At 38.5% G+C, this 23,563-nt stretch overlaps 2 protein-coding genes across 6 annotated transcripts in view; both read left to right on the top strand.

Annotated features, from left to right (window-relative positions):
* The window catches only part of limk1a (LIM domain kinase 1a), a 74,035-nt gene extending 61,902 nt beyond the window's left edge, over nucleotides 1-12,133 (top strand). For 2 of the 3 annotated variants that reach the window (XM_030151930.1, XM_030151931.1), the window contains 13 exons: nucleotides 41-150; nucleotides 1,324-1,539; nucleotides 1,859-1,964; nucleotides 2,507-2,718; nucleotides 2,864-3,050; nucleotides 3,210-3,296; nucleotides 5,719-5,850; nucleotides 5,963-6,022; nucleotides 6,479-6,544; nucleotides 7,875-8,043; nucleotides 8,125-8,180; nucleotides 9,008-9,165; nucleotides 10,136-10,304. In XM_030151930.1, the coding sequence (XP_030007790.1) occupies nucleotides 41-150; nucleotides 1,324-1,539; nucleotides 1,859-1,964; nucleotides 2,507-2,718; nucleotides 2,864-3,050; nucleotides 3,210-3,296; nucleotides 5,719-5,850; nucleotides 5,963-6,022; nucleotides 6,479-6,544; nucleotides 7,875-8,043; nucleotides 8,125-8,180; nucleotides 9,008-9,165; nucleotides 10,136-10,304 (1,728 nt within the window). Of the gene's footprint in view, nucleotides 1-40; nucleotides 151-1,323; nucleotides 1,540-1,858; nucleotides 1,965-2,506; nucleotides 2,719-2,863; nucleotides 3,051-3,209; nucleotides 3,297-5,718; nucleotides 5,851-5,962; nucleotides 6,023-6,478; nucleotides 6,545-7,874; nucleotides 8,044-8,124; nucleotides 8,181-9,007; nucleotides 9,166-10,135 lie in introns of all 3 variants that reach the window. The other variant, XM_030151929.1, reaches the window with a different exon arrangement.
* Nucleotides 12,134-17,242: 5,109 nt separating this feature from the next.
* The window catches only part of septin4b (septin 4b), a 49,436-nt gene continuing 43,115 nt past the window's right edge, over nucleotides 17,243-23,563 (top strand). The window contains exons 1-2 of one of the 3 annotated variants that reach the window (XM_030151995.1): nucleotides 17,243-17,506; nucleotides 21,489-21,496. In XM_030151995.1, the coding sequence (XP_030007855.1) occupies nucleotides 17,455-17,506; nucleotides 21,489-21,496 (60 nt within the window). In that variant the 5' untranslated portion in view covers nucleotides 17,243-17,454. The remainder of the gene's footprint in view (nucleotides 17,507-21,488; nucleotides 21,497-23,563) is intronic. The other 2 variants (XM_030151999.1, XM_030152002.1) reach the window with 2 other exon arrangements.

The following is a 23,563-nucleotide window of genomic DNA, read 5'->3' as shown; positions in this document are numbered from 1 at the left end:
TTTTTAAAACTATGTCTATGTCTTTGTTTGTCTCTGGCAGGTTGCAGGAGAACAGAAATATCACCCGGAATGCTTCACCTGTCTGAACTGCAGGTCATTCATTGGTGATGGAGATACATACGCTCTGGTGGAGAGATCCAAACTCTACTGGTGAGTGTCTATGTGTCTTATGATGTCTACTTATGCAGTTGTCTCCTCTAAATTAGGCAGTTTGTGGTATGGTTTTGTCCCCAGCATTTACCCACTGCTTATTTTCTTTTTTTTTTTTTTTTTTATTAATTCTTTCTACTGCTGCAGTCTAATCCTCTGAAATCCCTTTGAAGTGACACCAAATCCACAAAAAAAGAAGAAACCAAAGTTGCCATGATTGACAATATCTAAAATTATGCAGCTTATTTTGGCCTTCAAAGACCTTGTCTGTTATAGACGTACGACTGTACAGACAGTTTAGCTTAGCTTATGGTGAGAAGTTTGGAGAATTATTCTGTTTTAGTGCAGTTATTCTCCTGTCACACGTTTTGAAGTGATGACGGCAGAGTGATGTCGCACATTGCTCAAGGGACATTAGATTAATTAACTTTATTAATTTAAATTAAAATATCATTATCAGTTACCGTCTTATTTTCTTTTAGTCGAGAATGTCATAAGTGGCAGGGCTCACAGGTCTAGTTATGTGTGTTTCATATACAGGCTGTTGATCTGTGAGGCTGAAGGTCTGTGTGACTGTCATTGGCCTCAGGCTTTAACAAACAGCGAGTACAATGTGAAGCCAGTTGCACTATATTCATTCATCCAGACAAAAAAAGGATTGTTCTATCTGGGAGGAAGCTGGTCATGACTGTGTGATTGAGTCAGATCATTATGTTTATGGGGAGGTTTACTTTACAGGACCAGTTCCTTTCTGTGATTAAAAATAAATGATAACATAACCTGTTCATTTCCATGAGTTGATTGAACAAGTTAAACAAAATAATGTGTTTCTAGTAAAAAGGGGGTAATTTAAACAAGCTTTTCCCAAAATTCCTCTTGTTTTGAAGAAAAATAGTCTTGTCTTAGAAGGTTTTGACTGATAAGAGGTCACTCTGACCATAAAATCAGAACAATGACTGCACAGTGTTTTCCAAAAATGAGCTAAAGCAACATCTTGTCAACAACATGTGATGCTGTGAAATCTGTTGTAATAAGAACTGGAAGTTCTCCTCATGATTACACGCATAGCAGAGCCAGAAACCTCACGAGGGTTTCCATTTTCTGCAGATGAGTAACTATTTTTTTTATAACCTTCTACTCTACATCTTCCTCTTGTCCTGTCTCTGGCTCCAGTGGTCACTGTTACTACCAGACCATCGTCACCCCGGTGTCGCTGCCAGACTCACCATGTTCACGGATCCCCCACACGGTCACACTCGTGTCCATCCCAGCATCTGCCGAGGGCAACAACGGACGCAGGGGGCGTGGTTTCTCTGTGGCCATCGACCAGCCACTCAGTCCCACCAACGGCTACAGTCCTGAACACGGACACACTGTCCGAGTGTCTCAGTGAGTACATCCACCCACTGCTGTGTTTGTCTAGTGGATGAGGTGTCATTGTCTGTTTGTGTGTGAACATTCTTATTTTCAGCAGCAAAAGTAAAAAAGGAACAAAAAAGGGAGTTTAAGAGAAAAGCTGAAGAAGGTTTGCTTAACAAAGGGCAGAGGTGACAGATGAGATTCATTTAAAATAAATAACAGCGTGGAAGGAAAGAACACCAGGAAAGTGGAAGTGATGGATGTTGATATGAGCCGAGGCAGATCCAAAGTCTGCATCCAGTTAAAGGTATTTTGAGTCTTTTTACTAGTATTGTTGTTTTCTTTTCAGGGTGGATGTTGACTGCATCAGCCCAGATGTAAAAAACTCCATTCATGTTGGAGATCGGATCCTGGAAATCAATGGGACGCCCATTCACAATGTCCCTCTGGATGAGGTATTAACATCTGCTCTTGCTCACATTGTTACAGAAATACACTATAAAAAGACACACCTAGCAAAACATGGTTACTGTTTTTGACATTCTTTATACTTATTTACTTATATTTTATGAAATGAATCATATTGTTTGTGGGGATGTTGGTTTTTTTTTTCAAATTTAATGTATTGCCAACTTTATTTACCTTTCACTCATGCCAATAAAGCACTGTAAATGAACTGGACTGAAATAAATATGCAAACTAAAACCTTGATGTGCTAAATTTTGCGCTGGTTGAGGAAAAATATTTTTTAGTTAATAAACAGTAGAACAATTATTGTGAAGATTAAATATTAAAAGACCTTTTAAGCATAGAAATCAGACAGTGTTGCTTTCTTAGATGACTTTAAATGGACCCATTTTGTTCACTTAAAGATAAGGTTCAGTTTCACTCTGAACTTAAACACAACCAAACTGATGAAGCATTTTCATGCGTCTCCCACCTATTAAATATATCATAGCTCATTGTTCTAATTTTGGACTTACCCGTTGCCCTGTAGATCGACTTGCTGATCCAGGAGACGAGCCGGCTGCTTCAGCTCACCATTGAACACGACCCTCACAGTCAGCAGCGAGATGGGGGTTCTCCAGTGGCCGAAGAGCAGGTGGACGGGCCCCTGTCCAGCCCTCTGTCAGAGGGCCCCAGCCCCATCCTGCCCATCACCCAGCCCCCAAACCCCAACATCAGCAACCTCAGGTCCCGCATCATCTCGTAAGAAATCTCCAAAAGCTGCCACCTTTTTATTTTTAATCAGATTTTCAGTTGTACATTTTTCACCATTGCAGTACAAGCAGATGTTTCAGCACACAGCTTATTAATCTTTAACTCTCTGCTTATTACTCCTCTCACCCTCCAGGCGGAGCTATAGCATCGACAAGTCACCAGGCTCCAGCAATGCAGCTTCTCCCATCTCACAGAGGAAGGATATCAATCGTTCAGAGTCACTCCGCGTCGTCTCAAATCGTACACATCGTATCTTCCGCCCATCTGACCTCATCCACGGAGAGGTGCTGGGGAAGGGCTGCTTCGGACAGGCTATCAAGGTAGAAATGTCAAGTCATATTCGTCATGTCCACAAGATGGCAGCATTGAGTTACATTTGAGGGAGAGAGCATATGCATGTTTTAACATTGCATTTGTGTAAAGTAAATTTCACACCACAGTATGATGCTTACACTGAATGATATTTACCACCATTTTAGGTAACACACAGGGAGACAGGGGAGGTGATGGTCATGAAGGAGTTGATCCGATTCGACGATGAAACACAGAGAACATTCCTGAAAGAGGTGAGTAGGAGTGAACAATCACTGATTTCTTCATCGAGGTTTGGAAAATGTAGTTTACTGAGAGGCTGAATCAGTTCTCTCCTAATGGACTGATGAAATCTCACATTATATGTACATACTCTATTTCTTTTTATGAAAACTCAGTGTTATCGCTGGTTCAGAACTGGAACAAGTCTGTAAATAAAGTTAAATAATAAAGTCCAAAGTGTGAAGTTGCAGGTTTGACTACCTGGACCAGCTGGAGAAATCTGGGCTGGAAGAAAAAAGTAATAATGCGAGGAAGATTGTAGTTAAAATTAGCCCCTCCACTCTGTGAATGTAGGGCATGACTGAATAAAAAATAGAAGAGTTCTCTCGCCTGAATAAATAAAAGTTAAAATACACTGAAGTTAGATGAAATAGATTGTTCTTCATCTTAACAATCACAGATGAGCACAGTGTATTTTACCTCCCACATAAAACCTAATTTTCTGTTTTTGTAAGACTATTTGAGAAGTGACTTAACTCAAAGGCTTCTTTTTTATTTTTAGGTCAAATTACCCTGTAAGTGGGTGGAGGGCTTGCTTTATTTGAGGTGACCTCTGTTTGATGTTTAGTATCTTAGACTCATTCATCCAGTTAACAACCCTGTAATTGAAACGTTAGAAGTTCAGGAAAATGATTCCAGCATGGGACTGTTTACGTAGGGTCTGAGTTGTATTAATGGGTTAAAGAAAACGGGGTCTTCACTTTGTAATTGGTGCAGAAGAGTTAGAAGTTCAGCTATAAAACAACCTCCAACCACAATGGGCCTGGTTATTACTCCTGCAGGCTGTTGTGTTTGTAGGTGGCCACAAGTCAAACAGTATCCACATTGTGTGTTTTTAACTCCCAAGATCTCTGGTAAAGATTAAGTTAAAATACAACAGTTTAGACAGAGATAACATGAGACTTGAAAGTTAAATATTTCAGATACTTTTATGGGTGTGATGAGAGTTTGTCTCCTCCTCCACAGTCGAAGCTCAAGGGTGGAAAATGTTTTATGAGGTGCCAGAGCAGTATTTTAAAGCACATTTACTGAGTAGCTTTTACCACAGGAGAAGGGAAAAACTGCAACATTTTAGCATGCTGAATCCATTTAATATTTAATGAGGAAAGAAGCTGAAATCAAGAATGGGCTGAATAATAATAAGTGAAGGAAACAAACACAAAATTTACAGTGTTAGAACAAGGCTGTATGATGAACGTAGATACACAGCACTAAAAATTGCCAGAAATCATCAGATGCCTTTAAATAAATTGGTTAGATTCCTCTCAAAAGTCAAACGCATCAAGATATTTTTTATTGTTTTCACAGTGAAAATACAACAGACCATGCATACACATATATATGTATATGTACAGTTACACATTTACACTAACAGTCAGGAAAGGCAAGGCAAATTTATTTGTATAACACAATTCATACACAGGGCAATTCACAGTGCTTTACAAAAACAGACAAGTTAAAAACATACAATTACTATTAAAACATAATCAATAAAACATAAATAGTAATCAATTAAATAAAGTAAAAGAGAAGAGTGCAGTTGTCATATGCACAGTTGAACAGAGCCTTTTTCAGCCTGGACTTAAACATTGTCAGAGAAAACTATAACCCACCTTAGGAGCTGTTATACTATGTCATCAGTTGAATTTGATATATGATGTGAATTCATTTTCTGAATTAAAAAGAAGCGAAAGAAGAAAGAAGTGTTGAGTTTATGAATGTTGACCCCAACAACGCCATGTGAAATGTCAAGGAGAGGGGTCAGTAGTTAAGACAAAAATTATGTAAATAATGAAAATAATGGTGGAAATGACATAAAAGTTATAACAAGACAAAAATGTTATGGACAAAAGGCATTCAAAAGAGATGAAAAATTATATAAAAGTAAAAAATGAAACAGAAAAAAAAACCAAACTCCAAGGTGCGAGATTATAATGATGTACAATGACCTAAGGCAATTCATGGTATTTTTTGTGGTAACATTAGGAAACACGAAACTCCTTAATCTGAAAGTCTGGGAATCACAGTAACAGAATGATGAAATGAGTGATTTTCATAGGTTTTAAGCAGATCATGATGTGCTGCATCTCTACACATAAGCACAAGGGTCTGCCAAGGCCGAAGGGAAACAAAAATAAACTTCATTATTCCTCCATAATAATAGATTTTCCTCCCCAGTAACACCAAACTGAGCGAACAGAGGATTTAGTTCCATTCTGACATTTAATATCTGGAATAATGTATGAGAGAGGGACATACAAATTAGTTTTTCATTTGCCATAATAACAGTTTCTGGCAACGTGTTAGTTAGAGACTATGGCTTTGGAGGGATGAGACATGTGACCTGTTTTTTTACTGCCCTGTGTTTACATTAAAAAAATGCTGTTTCGCCAGGTGAAGGTCATGAGATGCCTGGATCACCCCAACGTGCTCAGGTTCATCGGTGTCCTCTACAAGGACAAGAGACTCAACTTCATTGCAGAGTACATAAAGGGAGGCACACTGAGGGACATCATCAAAAAAATGGTATGAAGGAAGTGTGTGCCAGCAGAAATATGTTTGCATCGATAAGGAAACTGGAGTCTATTTAGGAGTAAAGGTTTTGATATAGCATCAGTAATTGTGTTTTTGCTTACAGGACAGCAACTATCCCTGGAACCAACGGGTCAGTTTTGCCAAAGACATAGCTGCTGGCATGGTGAGTTCATGGACAAGTCAAATATCTCGTTACTTGTAAAATGTTGTCAAGAAAAAAAGCTTCATCTAGTTTTGGTATGTGTTGGTAAACAGAGGTGCATTATTTCCATAGTAGCCTCACTGCTGTCTCCCCCTAGTGTTCATATTTGTGACCTACTACCGTTTTGCTTACACATTGCAGAGCATGTTCCACCCCCTCTATGGAAATCAGAGCATGAATTCCTACAGGATTAGACCATGGATTGATAAATGTTCCCTTGATATGAGTACAATAATGAATGCCATGCGTGACCGGATTAGTCCACTACGCTACTTGAGATGAAACAAGGCAGGATTGTTCTTCTAGCACTGAGCTTTAGATTACCACTTAAGCTCTCTGTTTTTTTTTTTTTTTCCTCTCCCTGTTTTTCTTTTCTCTCACTCTCTTTTCCTATGTGTCCATCTGTCTGTCATTCAGACCTACTTGCATTCCATGAACATAATTCATCGGGACCTAAACTCACACAACTGCCTCGTCCGTGAGGTAAGAACTCGTCTGTATCTTCATACACCTGTGAAGTATGTTTTTTTTTGACAAGTCGATCATGTCAATTGCCAGGACACTTTAGAGACAAAGAGCTTTGTTAACAGTGGGCTGAGCCTTCTTCAAACACAATTGATATGTAACACGCAGTTCAAACTTCCCTGTTAAGCTCATCAAACAGAGAAGGCATTGTACATGTGTCATGAAAACAAAAGATCTGTGTTGAGCTCACATGTGAAGTGTTTGGAAAATCCACACTGAAGGCTTGAAGTTCAACTCTTTAACCTCCTGAGACCCAGGAAAGTACAAGTTTTGACTTTTTTTAAATTAAATAATTGCCTATATTGGAAACATCATGATGCAACAGTTTTTTAGATGGAATGTCCTTTACGCTGGGTCTTAGGAGGTTCAAGTAGCAGAAACTAATACAGTTGTTCAGTTGCTGTTTTTACCTCCTTTGCACCTCATAATTGTAATATAGACATGTATTTCTGTTGACTGATTGATTCTTTTATATGTTCATGTCACGCACACAGTGTGCACAACCCTCATGGTTTTATAAGACACCAAAAGTACAGATGCAGCGGTCAAACATTTCATTCCTTTCATTATAAAATTACAGGTTCTTTTACAGCTTGGTCTTAAACAAAATATACCGCCTCTCTCCCAAGCTTAGCAAATAAAATCTGCCACAAAAATGGTTCCCATCCTGAAGCACAGGCCAAGTTTTTTTTAATGATCATCCATCCAAAAGAAATCAACAGAAAATGAAGGCATTTTATTAATGATCGGAGCCTTTATGTCTCAGTCGACAACAGTAAAAGAGCCATGTTTTCAGTTTTACATATTGTTAGCCCTGTAGCATAATTGCCAAAGTCATTATTTTGTCAAATTATGATATCTTCATAAAGCAGTTTCAGGAGAGTAAAGTTACACAGATATCACAATTTGGCCAAAAATACGACTTTGGGAATTAATTATAATGATATCTGTGGCTTTAAACCTGCTGGTCTCTATGACCGATTGTGATGCAGTTATTCTGTGCAGCGAGTCTGGTTTTCAACCAGCTCTGTATGTGAAATGTCATGAGATAACTTTTGTTATGATTTGGCACTATATAAATAAAATTAGATTGAGTGATTGATTGATTTATGAAATAAAACATTCTTGATTTATAATTAAAACCAATTAACAGACTATTTTTCTCTATTGTGGAAAAATATTTTTGTCGTAGCCATGTCCAGGGTGTACCCCCACCTCCACTGATTTCAGTTCTATGTCTGTGTTGAACATCACATTTAAGTGTATTTTTTTATTGGTCTGTGTGTAGAACAATACAGTTGTTGTAGCAGACTTCGGGCTGGCACGACTCATGGTAGATGACAAGCACGAGGAGAAGCTGTCACAGGGTAAACTGCCCGGCCTGAAGAAGCCCGACCGCAGGAAGAGGTACACTGTGGTTGGAAACCCATACTGGATGGCTCCGGAAATGATTCATGGTATGATCAGCTCACTAATACCAGTACCCTTATCTTATTTACAGTAAACAACATATTAAATGTTCCTTCATTTCTTCTCAGGGAAGAGCTACGACGAAAGAGTAGACATCTTTTCCTTCGGTATCATGTTGTGTGAGGTGAGTAACTCTCCTTTCCCTGTATAAAAAATAACCAGACAGTCATCTAGAATTTCAGAGCGGATGTTGTTTGATAAGCAAAACACAAACTGCTTCATGGGTTTTCGTGAAAGTTCATATTTTGCAGCATACTGCACATTTTGCATGAGTTGCTTTCCTTGCAATTCAACAATAAATGCTTTAAAACCTTTGAAAATCCCCAGGATGATGAGGTGATTTAGTACTTGTTGTAGTGTTGTCTGCCATCAGATAATGTTTCCCTGCAGATTAAAGATAGGTTCTACTTTTTAAAATGTTCACATCCTCATTTGACTCCAGTTTTGCATCTGTGGGCATTGATGGGCAAAATTTTCCAGTAAAACCTGTCAGAAATGCAAAGTTTTGTCAAATGTTTCAACTCTCAATTTATTTTACGAGGGAAAAACTGTGTTTCTCAAATTTCCATCCTCCCGGTAAAGCTTTCCAGGACCCAGAAAAGCAGAGGATAGACTTTCCGAATAAATGTCCAATGTGTGTTGAGCTATGAGCCTGGTTTCATACCATCCACATAATTTGGGCTTAACAGTTTAGTTCAGTCACTCAGAAGCCCCAAAATATGACTTCCCCAGATGGGCACCATTAGTCTGAGAATAGGGTAGGGATTAGAGAGAGCAGAGAAGCAAAGTTGTCTTCATGTGGCTACTAACAGGCAGGCAAACAGTAGTTGTGGTCTGTTTGGAATAATCAGCCTGGGACTGGAGGGTTTATTGGTTTTCAGCAGATTCTTCCAACACTTCGGTCTTTAACTCTTCTTTGTCTTTCTGTGTTTTTTTCTTGTGCTTCTACAGATCATTGGCCGGGTGAATGCAGATCCTGACTACCTGCCACGGGCGGTGGACTTCGGGCTGAATGTGTCCGGGTTCCTTGAGCATTACTGGCCCCCCAATTGTCCCCCAGCTTTCTTTCCCATGGCTGCTGTTTGCTGTGACCTCGATGCAGACAAACGGTCAGACATCTACATTAGATTAACACTGATTATGTTAACTAAAGAGGAAGTTAAACATACACCCTCTCTCATTTTAGAGTTAAAGATTTACTGAGGTTTATGTCTGTCCCGCCATAGTCACTGGGTTCAAGTATGGGGACAAAGACAATGAAAAACAGTCACAACTAATACAAAGTAATTCATCCATCCATCTATTTTTTGAACTGCTTAGTCTTTGTGAGGTTGGCTGGAGTGCCATTGCCTGACTTAGCTGTAAAGTAATTCTAATAATTAATTTTTTTTACAGTTTTTGTACATATGTTAAAAAAAAAAAAATTACAGTATGTTCTGTGCAGCACTCCAAGAAACTGATAACATTAAAATAAAATGAAATGAGTAAAATGTAAAAGAAAAAAAGAAAAAAAAGATGCTATTCTCTTGACTTTTAAATGTACTGTACATACTAAACTATCTGAATGGATACAGTAGTTTCTCAGAGTCTTCTTAGTTTCCCAGTAAGTTTTAATGTGTTTCGAAATGAAATATCTGTTGAAAAAAACCCATCTAATAATATAAAATCACTTGTGAATAATTAAACTGACTGAACTCACTAGCTATGTAAGTGTCAGACAAGTTTATTTATACAGTGCATTTGATATATAATTCAATGTGCTTTACATGAATAAATGGAACATCCAGAATAAAATAAAACAAAGTGCTTAAACAATACATGATAGCAGTATTAAAAATACCATTAAATATCATTACAGTTAAGAATAGAGTACATAAAATCATAAAAGAGAATAATATAAAGACAGTTATGATGATCAAAAGATACAGTACTCCAAATGTATGCTCTCCTGACAGTTTTTTAGTCAGTGTTTTGAGATTAAATATAATTTTTTTTGTCTAATACATTAATCATAAAATCTCTATTGAATCAAAATGACTTGACTGAGATCCCTATCTTCTCTGCTCTGTCCATCTCCAGCCCTGCTTTTTCCAAACTGGAAGAGTGGCTGGAGAACCTGAAGATGCACTTGGACATCGGTCTGCCCCTGGTGTCTGAACTGGACCAGATGCACAAGGCCTTCTGGGAGAACCACAACATCACACGGTCTGAAAATGGCCTGCACACCCACCCTGAGCAGCCTGAGTAGGAGGGGACAGGAGGGATGCGAAATTAAAGTTAACCCCACATCGGTGGAACGCAAAAGCATTGTCTGTGGTCATCTGTGGCGGCCGCCTGTGTTGTTGCTGCTGCAGTGGCTGGAGTTGCTTTGTTAAAGGGGGGAGTTGAGACTCCTCCATGATTGAAGCAGATGCTGTTGGTGTAGGCTGGCTCAGGCTTCATGATTAGACTCAGGGGGAAAACATGGATCTTAAAAGCCACCTGTGCGAGATGCACACACATTCTAAGTCAAATCCAGAGACATTCGCTACGATAGCTTGATTCTGCTGCATCCGAAGCTAAAGTGGAACATGTCATATGCAATCAGACCCAAATTTCAAATCATGACCCAGCTCTTGAATCATGTAGAGTTAGTATTTTTCCATCACTCAATCCATTCAAGAATCTTTACTGTAATACTGTAATGTAAATATTCATGTGGATACAGCAGTCCAGAAAACAAAACATAGAGCAAGTGTACAGTCTTCTCACTTAAGGCTTCTTCAAGGTACATTGTGCAGTATGTGTTCCTGTGTGTGAGTTTGCTTTGGGTTGATTTTGCGTTTGGTTTGGTTATCAAATCTGAACTGATGAAAAATGAAAAGCAGGGGGGCTCCTTTGACACCGAAGACACAAAGGTTTACATAAACAGTCACTTGTATGAGTCATACAGACCCTTTCTAGCTTTGAATAGCTCATTGAAGAGTGCATGGCTGTAAATAACGCTGTCAGGTCCAATCCTGGTCCAACATGTACCTGTGACCTCTTTTGGTCGTCATCTGTTAGACTGACGTGTCGGAGCGCTGCCTCTCGCCTTCTGTCCTTCTGTAGCACTGACTTAACTTTGAGGTACAAATCTTTGGCCATAATTTGATACATTATCTCCGAATTTAAAGAGCTGTTAGTGCATCTCATTCATACTGGTGGAGCATCTCATATGTTCAGTCTCAATGTACATAGCCGGAGACATTGTAAATGTTTTAAATATTGTAAATGTACAGACATATTTTATATACGTATGCTACATTGCCATATTTTTATTGGCTGACCACTTCAAATTAAGGAGAGTAAAAATTCAGTTAAAAGGGCAGAGATGAAAGTGTTATTCTTTTTTTTTTTTTTTTTTCTTCAGTCACGGCACATGTGACATCTCTTACCCTCATTTCATGTTACATTATGTCATTTCCTGCATTTTTAAGTATTTGTCTGATCCTCTTGGCGTTTAAATGTAGCCATAGATCTGTGCTGGGAAAAAAAAATCATATTACTGATCACATAAAATAGTTGGACGACGCTGCTGCCCTCTCAAACACCAGTCCAAACTTTAATGTTCTTTAAGCGATGAGAGTTTTGAGGGCAATCAACCTTAAATGATTCTGTCGTCTCATGTATGTACTGTAGTTCAGGTTTCAGGTACTGCCTCATTTAATCCACATTTCCGTCTCTCCTCCTGTGGATGACCCACTGTTTGTTTACATGTAAATGCTAGCTGTAAATATCCCTGTACATATGTGTCTGTCCTAACACCTGTTCGTGTGCATCGCAAAAATATCGCACTCCTCAGAAATAACCCCCTTACACTGTCAGATTTCTCTCTTGCACTTTCTAACATAATTTTTCCATCTCTAACCTTGAAAAAGAAACTGCTTTTTAAAACTTCCAGCTGTTGTTTTCACGAGCTGCATGACGTTCTAGCTAGGTCTGTTCAGCTTCTACACCGAGCTATTTTTGTCTCTAAATATTGTGACTTTAAATACAAAGAAATGAAGGACAAAAAAAGGTCGACAGGCGTAAAAAGGAAAAAGGAGGAAAAAAAAACATACAGCATTTCTTTTTTATATGTAACCACTGAAATCTTTTTGTATAGATTTGAGTACTTTAATTTGCACTATATTACCAAACGGCTGGTTGAAGCCATGTTTGTTGAGTTCTTCTCTTGGGCTACTTGTGATAAGGAAATAAATATATTGGTTCAGGTTGTTATATGAATGCAAGACACTGATAGAGCCTTTCAACTGTAAAAATGGGTTCTGGGAAATGCGTCCTCTTGGTAGAAAACTGGACTGTTCATTATTATCACCACTAACCTTGGAGTTTAGATACTTATAGAAGGATGGATCATATTATAAAAACACTAAAATGCATTTTTTTAAAGACTTCTACAATAGTTCTTCATGTCACGTTCAGTAGCTCCAGAGAATGATGGTTTGTCGGGGTTTGCTACCAAGAGGATGTGATGTCCCAGCTCTGCCTGCTGCCTACAGACTGGTCCTTTGTGAATGATGTTCTGTGTTGTTCCATGTATGATGCCCACAGAGGCTGCAACCACTGATGGTCCTTTCAACAGCAGAGCACTAAACCAGCCTGTCTCACCTCTCACCTCCTCATCGTACTCTTTTGGCTCAGGGCCGTAACTTTCTGGAACTGTGTCACAATTCCGCTACTTCAGCAGCTTAATAGAAAAACCGTATTCAATAGTAACAGTGAGACTCAAAACAGCATGCAACCTTCTGTCAATATATAGGCTGATAACACAAAAATACGCTTCTGTAAAGTGTGCCCCTCCTGGTTGATGTGTTGTCCGTGGGCATGTGCTGTACATATTTCTGTCTCCATTCCTGTCTGAGCCATGTCGAGCATGTTAGATGTGTCTGTGAGGATGTGTTGATGATCTACGAGAATGTTACCGCAGTACTTCTTTGCAAAGGATCGTTACCTCTGAACAATGCTGTGCCTTTGTTGTAAGCTAGCCTTGCCAACGACTCGAAAACGTGAACTGATTTCCTTTTTTATGTATCATAAGTGCAAGCCTGATTCAAGTGGATTGAATTTGCTGATACTTTGTTGTATGAGATTTCATCTTGTTCTGTATCATATTTATATTTTCCAGATCTCCATTGTCAGTTTTGATATTTTAAAATTATATTTCTTTTTTGTCTTATTTAATTTTTTACACAAGCTGTGAAAACAATACTGCACTTTAATCCTGAACATTTAGAATCTGAGGAGGCGACTGTTTTGTTTTGTTTTTTTCTTTTGTCACAGCTAAAAATAAAACTGTTGCTCCTTAAACAAACCACAGACTCTAAAGTGTGTTCATTACTGCTAATATCTTTTCTCTTCCAGTCTTTGTACATCAAAGAATGCCATTGCTAAATAATCGGTTATATGATCATTAACCTTTGTTTGTATTTGTGCAACTGAAGCACATAGAGATCTAATTTAGACAACTCCAATAACAGGGACAAATTCAGCTTTACTGCAACTGTAAACCTGCATTATCCTCCTGTGACCCAGTAAGTTAACATTTTTGCCATTTTACATTAAATATTTGCCTTAATCGGAAACAGTATGATGCAACTGTTTTTTCAGATACGTTTTTTAATATTTTTTTTTAATATAATGTCCTTTTCAGTGGATTTTTTTTTTTTAAGTAAAGCTGTGAAACTTGTCCATGATAGAGGACAGAAATGCATTGTTGGGTCTCAGAAGGATATACCAAAAATATTAAATGGTAAAATAGTGTTTCCTTACACTTATTAACAGCCACCAGATGTCACTGTCTTTCTCTGCTGTCAATGTTACAGTCAAAACATGGCAAAATGCTAAAGTTGATGGCTGTTGAAAATGATTGCTGCCTGTATTAATGATATTTAATGTAGTACAAAGGTCTTTGTTGGTTGTAATCTAGAGCACAGAGCAGGTAAACTAATGCAGACTCATTAGGGTAACTTCATTTTTTCATTTTGTTACAGGGCAGAGGGGGTATGGATGTAACACTTAGCACCCGTAAGTCACTTATTGTTTGATGTTGAGCTCTTAAATTTTTACTCACATTTGTATACGGTAAACTTTTACAAGAACATCACAGACCTTGTGAGTTAATGTCAAACACAAGGCGTCTCTTTGTTACAACCAACCCAATTACTGGAGCAGGTAACAGTTCAGTAACAGATGCAAAGAGCCCATACTATGTGCTATACCTCAAAAAGAAAAAAGTTGAGTGGAAATCTCCTGACCCACCAAAAGTGTCTATTTGGCTCAGCGATCTGATGTTTTTCCTAAAGTTAGAAAAAATAAAGTATTTCACCAGAGGATCAATTAGAAAGTTCCATAAGTTATGGGACCCCTGGTTGGTTAAACTAAGAAAAACAATTCAAGGCATTGTATCTAAAATGCATCATATATTGTTTTTCCTTTCTTGAATAAAAAAAATAAAAGAAAAAAGTTAACATTTGTCTGCTTGAAAAACCTTCTTTAACAGTAGTTATGCAAAATGCAAATTTGCACACACAAAAAAATAAACACTATGTGAAAACAAACACTGAAATGATATTGATAGTTAATGTAATTGTAACATGAGACAGAATGTTAGTGGGAATGGAAATTTTAACATTTTATTTTTATATTGACAAAATATGTGCTGTTAGTTGCATGTGGAAGATTTTTTTTCCAGTCTTTAAACCTGTGTTTCATCTCAACCATCACTCAACATTTAGCTTAGCTGTATTTGAAAAAGGTAAACGGTAAAACATACAACACATTTAGCTTAGAAACTATAGTTTTATCTCATATGATTTTGTCTGCAGATGTTAAAGTGTTCAGTATCTGATCTATTTTTACTGTATTTACATGTGACTTTTTACAGTCTTGAAATTCACCATTTGAGATAAGGGAGGGGGGTACTCATATTATATCTATGTTATCCTATACTGGGTGGATTAGTGGTGTTCTAGTTGTGGTCTTGCAAAACCAGATCTATCCCCACACTTCATTAACACTATGCCAGTTCTGTAGATAGGTCTGGAACAAACCACTCTCATTCTGGAACAGGGGTATCTGGGTTGCTGGGTTAGTTCTTCAGTGCCTCAAAGCTGAAGGCAGAATGCAGAAACAATGTACTGGCCAAATAGTGTCAAGAGATTTTTTTTTAAACCTTTATTTAATGAGGAAAGATTCATCATTAAAATTATCTTTGATACGTATCGTAGCCAAGATAGACAGAAGCACATACACATCTACAACATATTAAATACAAGGCAGAGAGAAAGAGGTATGTTGTAGTATAAACCCTTGATGATTTTTTCTGTACATTTAACCTTTCCCAAGTAATTTATCACCACTTTTTGAATTATTATGCTCTGCATTTAGCATTTTTAAGTGAAAATCAGGTATTGTCTTATATTTCAGTCACTTATCATGTAGTTGTTCATAAAAACTCGGAGTAAATTTGAAGGTTATTATACCAGAACAGAGAAAACTGAACAAAGTATCACATTTTCAGTAAATATGTAATTAACTGAATGTATAAAGACACGTCTATATTGAAATACATATATTTTATTGGTAAATTAATGTTGCAGAAAATTTGCATGTTCACTATGGACTATGGACACTACAAGGCTAAATCTGTACATATCATGTGTCTTTGGCAAAATGTGTATTTTCAGGGTATAGCTGCTGACTGTAGGTACAATGGGACTTACAGTGACATACAGACAGAGGGAGGGAGAGAGGAGAATGAAGATTTTGCTGTTGCATGAAATATTCACCCCTCATGAGACGGCCATCAGGGAGAAAAATGACAATTCTAAGGCCCATAACAGGTTCCCTGGAGAAAAATAGACTATTAATTATTTTTTTCCGTTTTATTTTTATTTATTTATTTATTTATTTATTTTTTAAACAAACGTTATTAACCTATCACGTAACCTATCAAGATAATCATCGTTAGTTTTGTTGTGTCTTTGGCAAAAATATAATAATAATAATAATAATAATAATAATAATAATAATAATAATAATAATAATAATAAAATCCAGTAATCCACCTCCTTATTTCATGATGTGGTTTGTCCAGATGCCAGAGGTCCTGACTGATGTTAGTACATATACTTCAATCCAAAAAGCAAAACTATATTTTATTTGTATATCAATTTAAAAAAAAAAAAAAAAGTTGTAATTTAAAAATATTTTTTTAGAACAGCTCAGTTCATTCCGTTTGAGATGTAGGCTTTTATTGTTTTTAACTGTTTTGCTTTAGTTTAATATTTGGATGTATGTGCTTCTAAGTCTCTCAGGTGTTTTATTTGTGCACGGCAATTGGGTGTGGTTTTTAAAGTTCTTCATGAATAAAGTTTGACTGGATTGGATTGGGAAATGTTAAATATGGCACCTTTCTCATCAGAGTTGCAGGAAATCACAAAATCTATTGTAAGCAAAATATTGATCCATATTCCTGCACACTGTTATATTTTTTGGGGTTTGCATGAATGAATGAATGAATGAATGAATGAATAAAATCTTTATTTCGAACATGTAAACAGTGAAAAAATAAAAAAATAAAAAAAATCAACCAACAAAATATAAGTACTGGTACATAAATGATTGATAAGCAAACAAACAACAAAATATAAATTAAAAAAAAAAAAATAAATAAAATAAAATAATAATAATAATAATAATAATAATAATAATAATAATAAAACAAATGAAATGAAATTATACACGCTCGAAAAGAAGTAGGAAGAAGTAAAAACTTATGTACTCCTACCCCCAGTTTCTATTCCTTCTGATCATTATTTGCAATTATTATTTTGTATGAATATAATATAATGCATTGAAGTGTTGGTGCCCAAACTTATAATTTTTTTTATCGGCCTCCTGCCCAATGGAGCAAATTCGATGTAGCTAATAAGCATTTTTCTGTGAGGTTGCGTATATTCGCAGGTTCTGATTGTATGACGCAACTGTGGATCACTTTGTGGTACGTCGACCTCCCTTTTTCCCAACGCAGGTGCACGTGACCCATCTCCCATCACATCCACGTGCGATTGTTTTCATTCCGCGCGCTGCTGCAGCCGCTGGTGTCTAGTGACGTCAGGCCCTGGCCGGAGGCTCGAGAGGCTGGCTCTGCCAGTTTGAGCGGCTCGAGCGGAGTGTCTGTGTGCGTGTCCGCGCGTGTGTGTGCGCTCCGCTGCCAAACGCACACTCACACCCACGGGGGACGGGTTTGTCCGGTCACACACGACACACCGACACCGACTACCACTTCACCGCAGTTGAGCTCGGACCGTGAGAGGAAATTAAAGGAAATACCGAGAGGAAGAGGAGGAGGGCGCGTGAGTGAAAGTTTGAAGATGGAAAATTCGTCCAGCAACAACCGGTTTCGGTCCGCAATGTTCAATCACGGTGAGTGTTCCTGTGTCCTCTGGGTCACTCTGTGTTGTGTGTATTTGGATGTTTTCAGGTAGCCTCTCTCCTCAGCTGACCCACAACCAAACCTTCCTCTAAACCGGGCGTTTATTCATTGAGGACGCACGGAGCCGTAGCCTGCAGACGCCGTTAAAACACAGCCGTCTCTGTCCTCTTATCTTACCCAGGGGTCACATTTAATTCATGTTTGTCCGCTGATGGATGCGGATGATACGCATACAGAAAATTCACAGGGTACATTTAGTTCTGCAGGACGAAAATCCCTGAAAAGCCTGGCAGTTTGAGCTCCATACGGGACGCAGCAGCAGGCTGTAATTCTGCAGTTATGCAAGAGTGGTACCAAGACTCGCCACACTAAACTATTTCTGGACCATGAAGATAGAGCTGCGCCGATAAACTAAGGCTGCAGCCGGATGGAGAATTCACATGAAATGCCACAACGACTCGCCCCATCACAATGTTTGTGTTTAACCTAAAGCAGTCCTACAACAAGCTTTTTTTTTTTTTTTTCGTCAGGCATTCTTGCTCTTTAAAGTGGCATGGCTATAATGGAGAACTTGAACCACTTAAAAGAATCTCAGTGTCTTTTTTTTTTCTCTACAACTACACAGACTTGCATTGCTTTTTCAGTTGCTGCTGTAAGTGTTAACACCATGATCAGCTCATTTGACACTTTTACTGTATGTGGAAACTTGTCTTTTACAGCCTCCATACCTTTTCTGACTGCAATCCTTGTCTGGCATGTGTGCACCTTTTCACATCTCATGAGCTCCCATCTGTGTAAATAACATGCTCCAGTCTCATGACAGACTAGAGGCTATAGTCACACTGAACCTGACTTAACTGCTGATTGAGAGAGGACATAGTGGGAAAATGGAAAGTTCAAATTAATGAGAGACATTAATGCTCAGCCTGATATTAGACATCACATATCTTTTTCTGTGCAGATTTTACCTAAAAATTTGTGCACAAATCCATGCAAAGTTTGCCAGACCTCTGAATCACTGCCCATGATTCACTACAAGTCAGTGCCTCAGACTAATGATTGAAGTAAAAAGAAATGGCATTGCAGTCTAAAACGTGACGCTAAAAATGTAATTAGTCCATTTCATGTGGTAATGATAAATCAAAAGTACCCCTCAAACAGACCGGACAGTTATTTCCCTACAGGCTGAATCACAAAATGAACCTGTGGGACCCACCTCTCACCTTTTAATATCTTGACTTTTCGTGGAGCCACTCCAGATTTTACATCTCAGTGATATTTCTAAATGTTAGTTTTTCCCTTTCTGGCCTTTTGATGTGTGTTAGTAATATTTGGACTCACTGGAAAAGCTGTTTGAGCACATGTCAGCCAGGTGATTTTTACGTACTGCATTGTCGCTGTCAAGGGGAACCCATTTTCCAAAAGAGGAGCTTGTATATAGAAAAGCAACATTAGGTCAGACTCACATAGAAGATGAAATAGGTACCCAGAAGGGAAATGAGTGGTGTGGATGGGTGGCACAGTCAGCAGCGGCTAACATTCCTCAGGGAAAGCCTTGTGGGGAGATGCTCCCATCCCCGCTGCTGTCTGTGGCTCTGCCGACAGCATCACTGGTGGAGGACCTCAGCATGTAGGTCAAGAGAAGAACCACAAGAAAAATTAACAAGTCAAGCGAGTAGCCATTATAGTACGGCAGTGGAATTTAATGTCCTGTGTCACTGTAATAAGATGTTTCTGCTCTAATTTTGCAGATGTTTTTTGAGGGTTGTGGTTGCGGATGTTTAATTTATCTCCTCATTGCTCGGTCAGTCAACAGTACACAGCAGCCATGTCATCCTACAACAGTCATTTCAATCAAAGTGCATTTTGAAAGATGTTTGAAGAGCTCCATCAACATGCTGCTCATACATTATACATTGTCCATATGCAGGCGCAGCTAAAGCCCTGACTGTCAGCTGTAACATTTCTGCTATTCCTGAAGTGGTTTTAAACGGTGGCCGAGGCTATAATGATATTTCAGCCCCTGACCTAAGCCTGTACAGTCTCCTCTGTGAGTTTACAGGCAGTGATGGTCCAGAGTTTAAAGCAGTGAATCAATATTTGTAACGTTGCCAAACATTTTCCCAGGACAGGCAGTCTAGAGTAAAGAAATTTGTTTGCCTTTTAAGAACTAAAAGAATCAGTAAATGGGAACCACCATGAATAATTTGAGCCGGCGTCTACACTTGACTAATTACTCTGAAGTCCATCTGGAATGAAAATACTTCTGTCAGACTTGGACCAGAGTACCAGTTTCATAACTGATCCTGCCACACTTGTGACTTTTATGGGTTTTTACTGTGTGGAAATTATGGCTTTTCAAATATGTGCTTCAAGATAGACCTATTCTATATCGTTTGAAGCCATTCTCCTTGTTTTTATTAAGACCAAATTTCCTGACAATGGATTTGTGCTCTACGTGCACACTGTAAATCAGAAAAGCTACCTTAAGCCCCTGCACTGGTTGATGTGGGACATGTAAGCATGCTCTCTTTGAACAGTAAAGCTCATGCAGCCTTTGAAGCATGAATACTTACAGTCTGCAACATCAGCACTCAAGATTTATTCTGTGTGAACATAGCATTGTTCCATTGCCCTAACTTTTGGCAAGTTTTCAATTAGAAATGAGTTGATGAGTGTGCCTTTGTTCAGAGATAAACATGGTTTTGTTAAAGGGGGTCCAAATTCTCAACACCCAGGGGAAGGCGTGTAGCACAACACACTTTGGACAACAAAAACCACCAATGAATCAATGCTATGTATCCACAGACTGTATCATGTACTGAATAAAGTGTGAAGCTCATTCTTTAACTCTACACAGATCTGTACAATGGTGTTATCACATTTTCTCTTTCAAATAAAAAACTCACAGCTGGTGTCTTACAATCCTCATTTTACATTAGAGCTCTATTTGTTTAGCTCTGTTTTTAGACTGAAAACAGTAGCAGTAAAACCACAAATCATCTGCATTTTCCATACAGTTAATGTATCAATCGCTACACTAAAGATCTGTTTGGAATCGTTCAGACTATCAATGTAGTCTGAATGGTGGATCAACAACCTGGCAAAAAATCACCTAATACATTTATATCTTCATAAGCCTCATAATCAATCTCACCTATGTAGAAGAAATGCTGTGATTTCAGCATCAGCCTCCATTTTTTTCATTTAGAGCAGTATCCAGTGGTGAAAACAACAGTGCTTCTAGCTTTTTAACACTTTGTCACTTTCTTTGACTCTAAAAGTTGTTTCAAGCAGTTCTCATCACTTTTTCTGATACTTTAGTCAAAGGGCCTTGGCTGTTAGTTTTCTTCATCATGGGAGAAACGGTCAAATACTACTTACAGCTCTTTTAAATCACTCCTATGACAGCATCTTATGGTCTGGTATTAATCTTCACCATGGTCTAAACATTGTCATTATCAACAGACGAAGGTGCAGTAGGTACATTTTGTTAGAAAGATGGTTTTGGTTGGTCATCTAAATAACTTATGTGCTCTACTAATTTTTGTAAAAGTTTCTTGGTCTTATTTTGAAAGCATAAGAGAGAACATTTCTTTTGCAAACCACAGATATGTATGATCTCAGCTTTTCTTAACATTTATTGCTATGTATATTTGTCATGTCATGTCAGTTTTCAAGCATGCCATGTAGAAATTACATTCTTATGTAACTACTTCATGATTTGTATGGTTTGGCTTAGACACTGACAACAATGAATGAGGTCTAGGTTTAATACTCAAAAAGATGTTGGGGTATTTATAGTTAAATCAAACTACTATCATTTCCCAACCATAATGAAAACACATTTATTGTGTACAGTTTCTTATTTCTAATATTGACTTTGTGTTTCCATTTCTTGGTGCCCGGACTCTGCTGGATGGGGATTTTAAACACATTTATCCTCCTGATCAATCCTTCTGCCCTGACCAGATGATGAGGTAAGACATCTGAGTTTTCCTCAATCCTGCTGCTGAATCTGAAGTAGGTCAATGTGAAGGGCGATTTGGCTGTGATTATCTCACCATATGGGAACATTGTGGTTTGTTGATGTCAGTCCTTTTGCCACTGCTTTTCAAGCAAGTGCAATTTGTACTTGTACTGACAGAGAGTTTATGCATGAGTATTGAATAAGTGGAAAATTCTGAATGTGAACATTTCTATCTTCACACAGAACAAGACTAAAGCGTTGAGTCTGAGGTTATTATATGTGACGTGAATGCTCCAGCCTGTGTGTCGTTGTGCTTCAGGGTTTTACTCAACACTGGAAAGGAATAGTTCTTTGGTGATAGGTGTGTTCAGGAGGCCCAGATTTTCTTGTTCCTTGTCTTTCAAAGTGACAACTGAGAATTTGCACAGGCGTGTCATCTTTCTTTGTTTGCCTGCTACTTGTTTACATTTACTTTTCACTGGTTATAGTTGCCTTCTCCAGAAGTAAGGAATTTAACCATCTTTTGGCGGACTCAGCAGCTCTCTTGAAGCGTATCGTAGTTCATTTATTATCTCCGTTGCAGTAGCCAGCGGCCTGTCACCTCAGTGTCAAAACCAACCCCCTCCCTTCTCCTCCACTTCATGTCATTGCCTATATCCCGGTCATAAGCCCTACAGCTGTGTTTGGCCTGGCTCAGTGTAGATGAAAGGGGGCGTGTTTGTTTTTGAGCCCAAACAGTTCACAGACGGGTGGAGAGGAGTGGATCAGAGTGGGTGTGACAAACTCTGGTTCCTTCCTCAGCAGCATTCCAAGCCTATGTGACAAAGCTGCAGAATATGTAGACTGAACACCTTGTGAGGTGACTTTCATTGGGCCAACATCTGTCCTAAGCCCACAGGCTGATGCTGCTGGCTCGGTGATGACATTTGCTTGTTACTCTCGCTGGCTTCACACATCTCTTAGTGTGTGCATATATGATTAAATAAGCAGATGCCCAGTCCTTTGTACATGATGCCACACCCTCTCTGATATTCTCATTAAATATTCTAAAACAGCATGTAGCTATAGAAGAATTAAAAGGCCACACACAGTTTCAAGAGAAAGATGGATGGCCAAAAATCATCAAAGCTCAGCTGCCTGCATTTTTGCACCAGGAGTGGTACAAAACACTCAACAACAGGAAAGACTGGTAAAGAACATACTGAGATGCATGAAAGCAGAGTCTGAATCAGGAATATTCCACCAAATATTGATTTCCCAACTTTTCCAAGTTAAAGCCATAAGATGAAACATTTCCACCAAAAAATATCTAAAAATGACTGTGTTATAGACGTTGCGAGAAAATCATAATTTTATCAGATGAGAAACCAACCTATCAATGGTGTCATATCTACTTTATTAATGCTAATGTTTAAAAGCTAGTTCCTTAGACTGGACCAGAGCCTTTTGTTGAGTTTTTCTTTGCATCCCATAACTTTCTCCCAGGTCCTCCAGTTTCCCCTCAACATTAAAAATAGGTACATGTGGTCGGTGCCCCTGACCACAGTGCTGATGAAGATCTGGAGTTTGTCCCTGAATGCCGTAAATGGCAGTTCACTGCTCCTAATGTGTGTAATAATGTGCTTATGCTAGTGGTAGGTATTATGCGTGTATTAAGATGGGTAAAATGAAGAGACGTAATTTCCATACAAATTTCCCAGCTAAACTGAGTTACCTCAACCCATCCTATTTATAAACATGATTTTAACCTGAGTCACACTAGACCACTATTGAGGACTTGCAGCTGACATCACTGGTCATGTGATTGTTGTTTACACCACCATATTGGTAGGCGCGCTATCTGGATCCATAAAGTCAGAACTGTTGTTTTATATCGTGTTTTTCTTTGGACTCGTGTTTGTGTGTTTTGTTATTTGCGAGTATGTCTGCTTGTGATAAAGGCACCATAGATGAGCTTCAGTGTTTACTAACAACAGTGATGCGCGGGCAACTCAGAGGCAAAAACACGAGTACCAGCTACCAGCCGGCTCACATCAGCCGCGTACACCTCCAGGCTCTCCCCCGGAACTCGTGAACG

The sequence above is a fragment of the Sphaeramia orbicularis genome, chromosome 13 (assembly GCF_902148855.1).
Source record: "Sphaeramia orbicularis chromosome 13, fSphaOr1.1, whole genome shotgun sequence".
NCBI lineage: Eukaryota > Metazoa > Chordata > Actinopteri > Kurtiformes > Apogonidae > Sphaeramia > Sphaeramia orbicularis.
The sequence above is the reverse complement of the archived record's forward strand: the minus strand, read 5'-3'. Positions and strand labels throughout refer to the sequence as shown.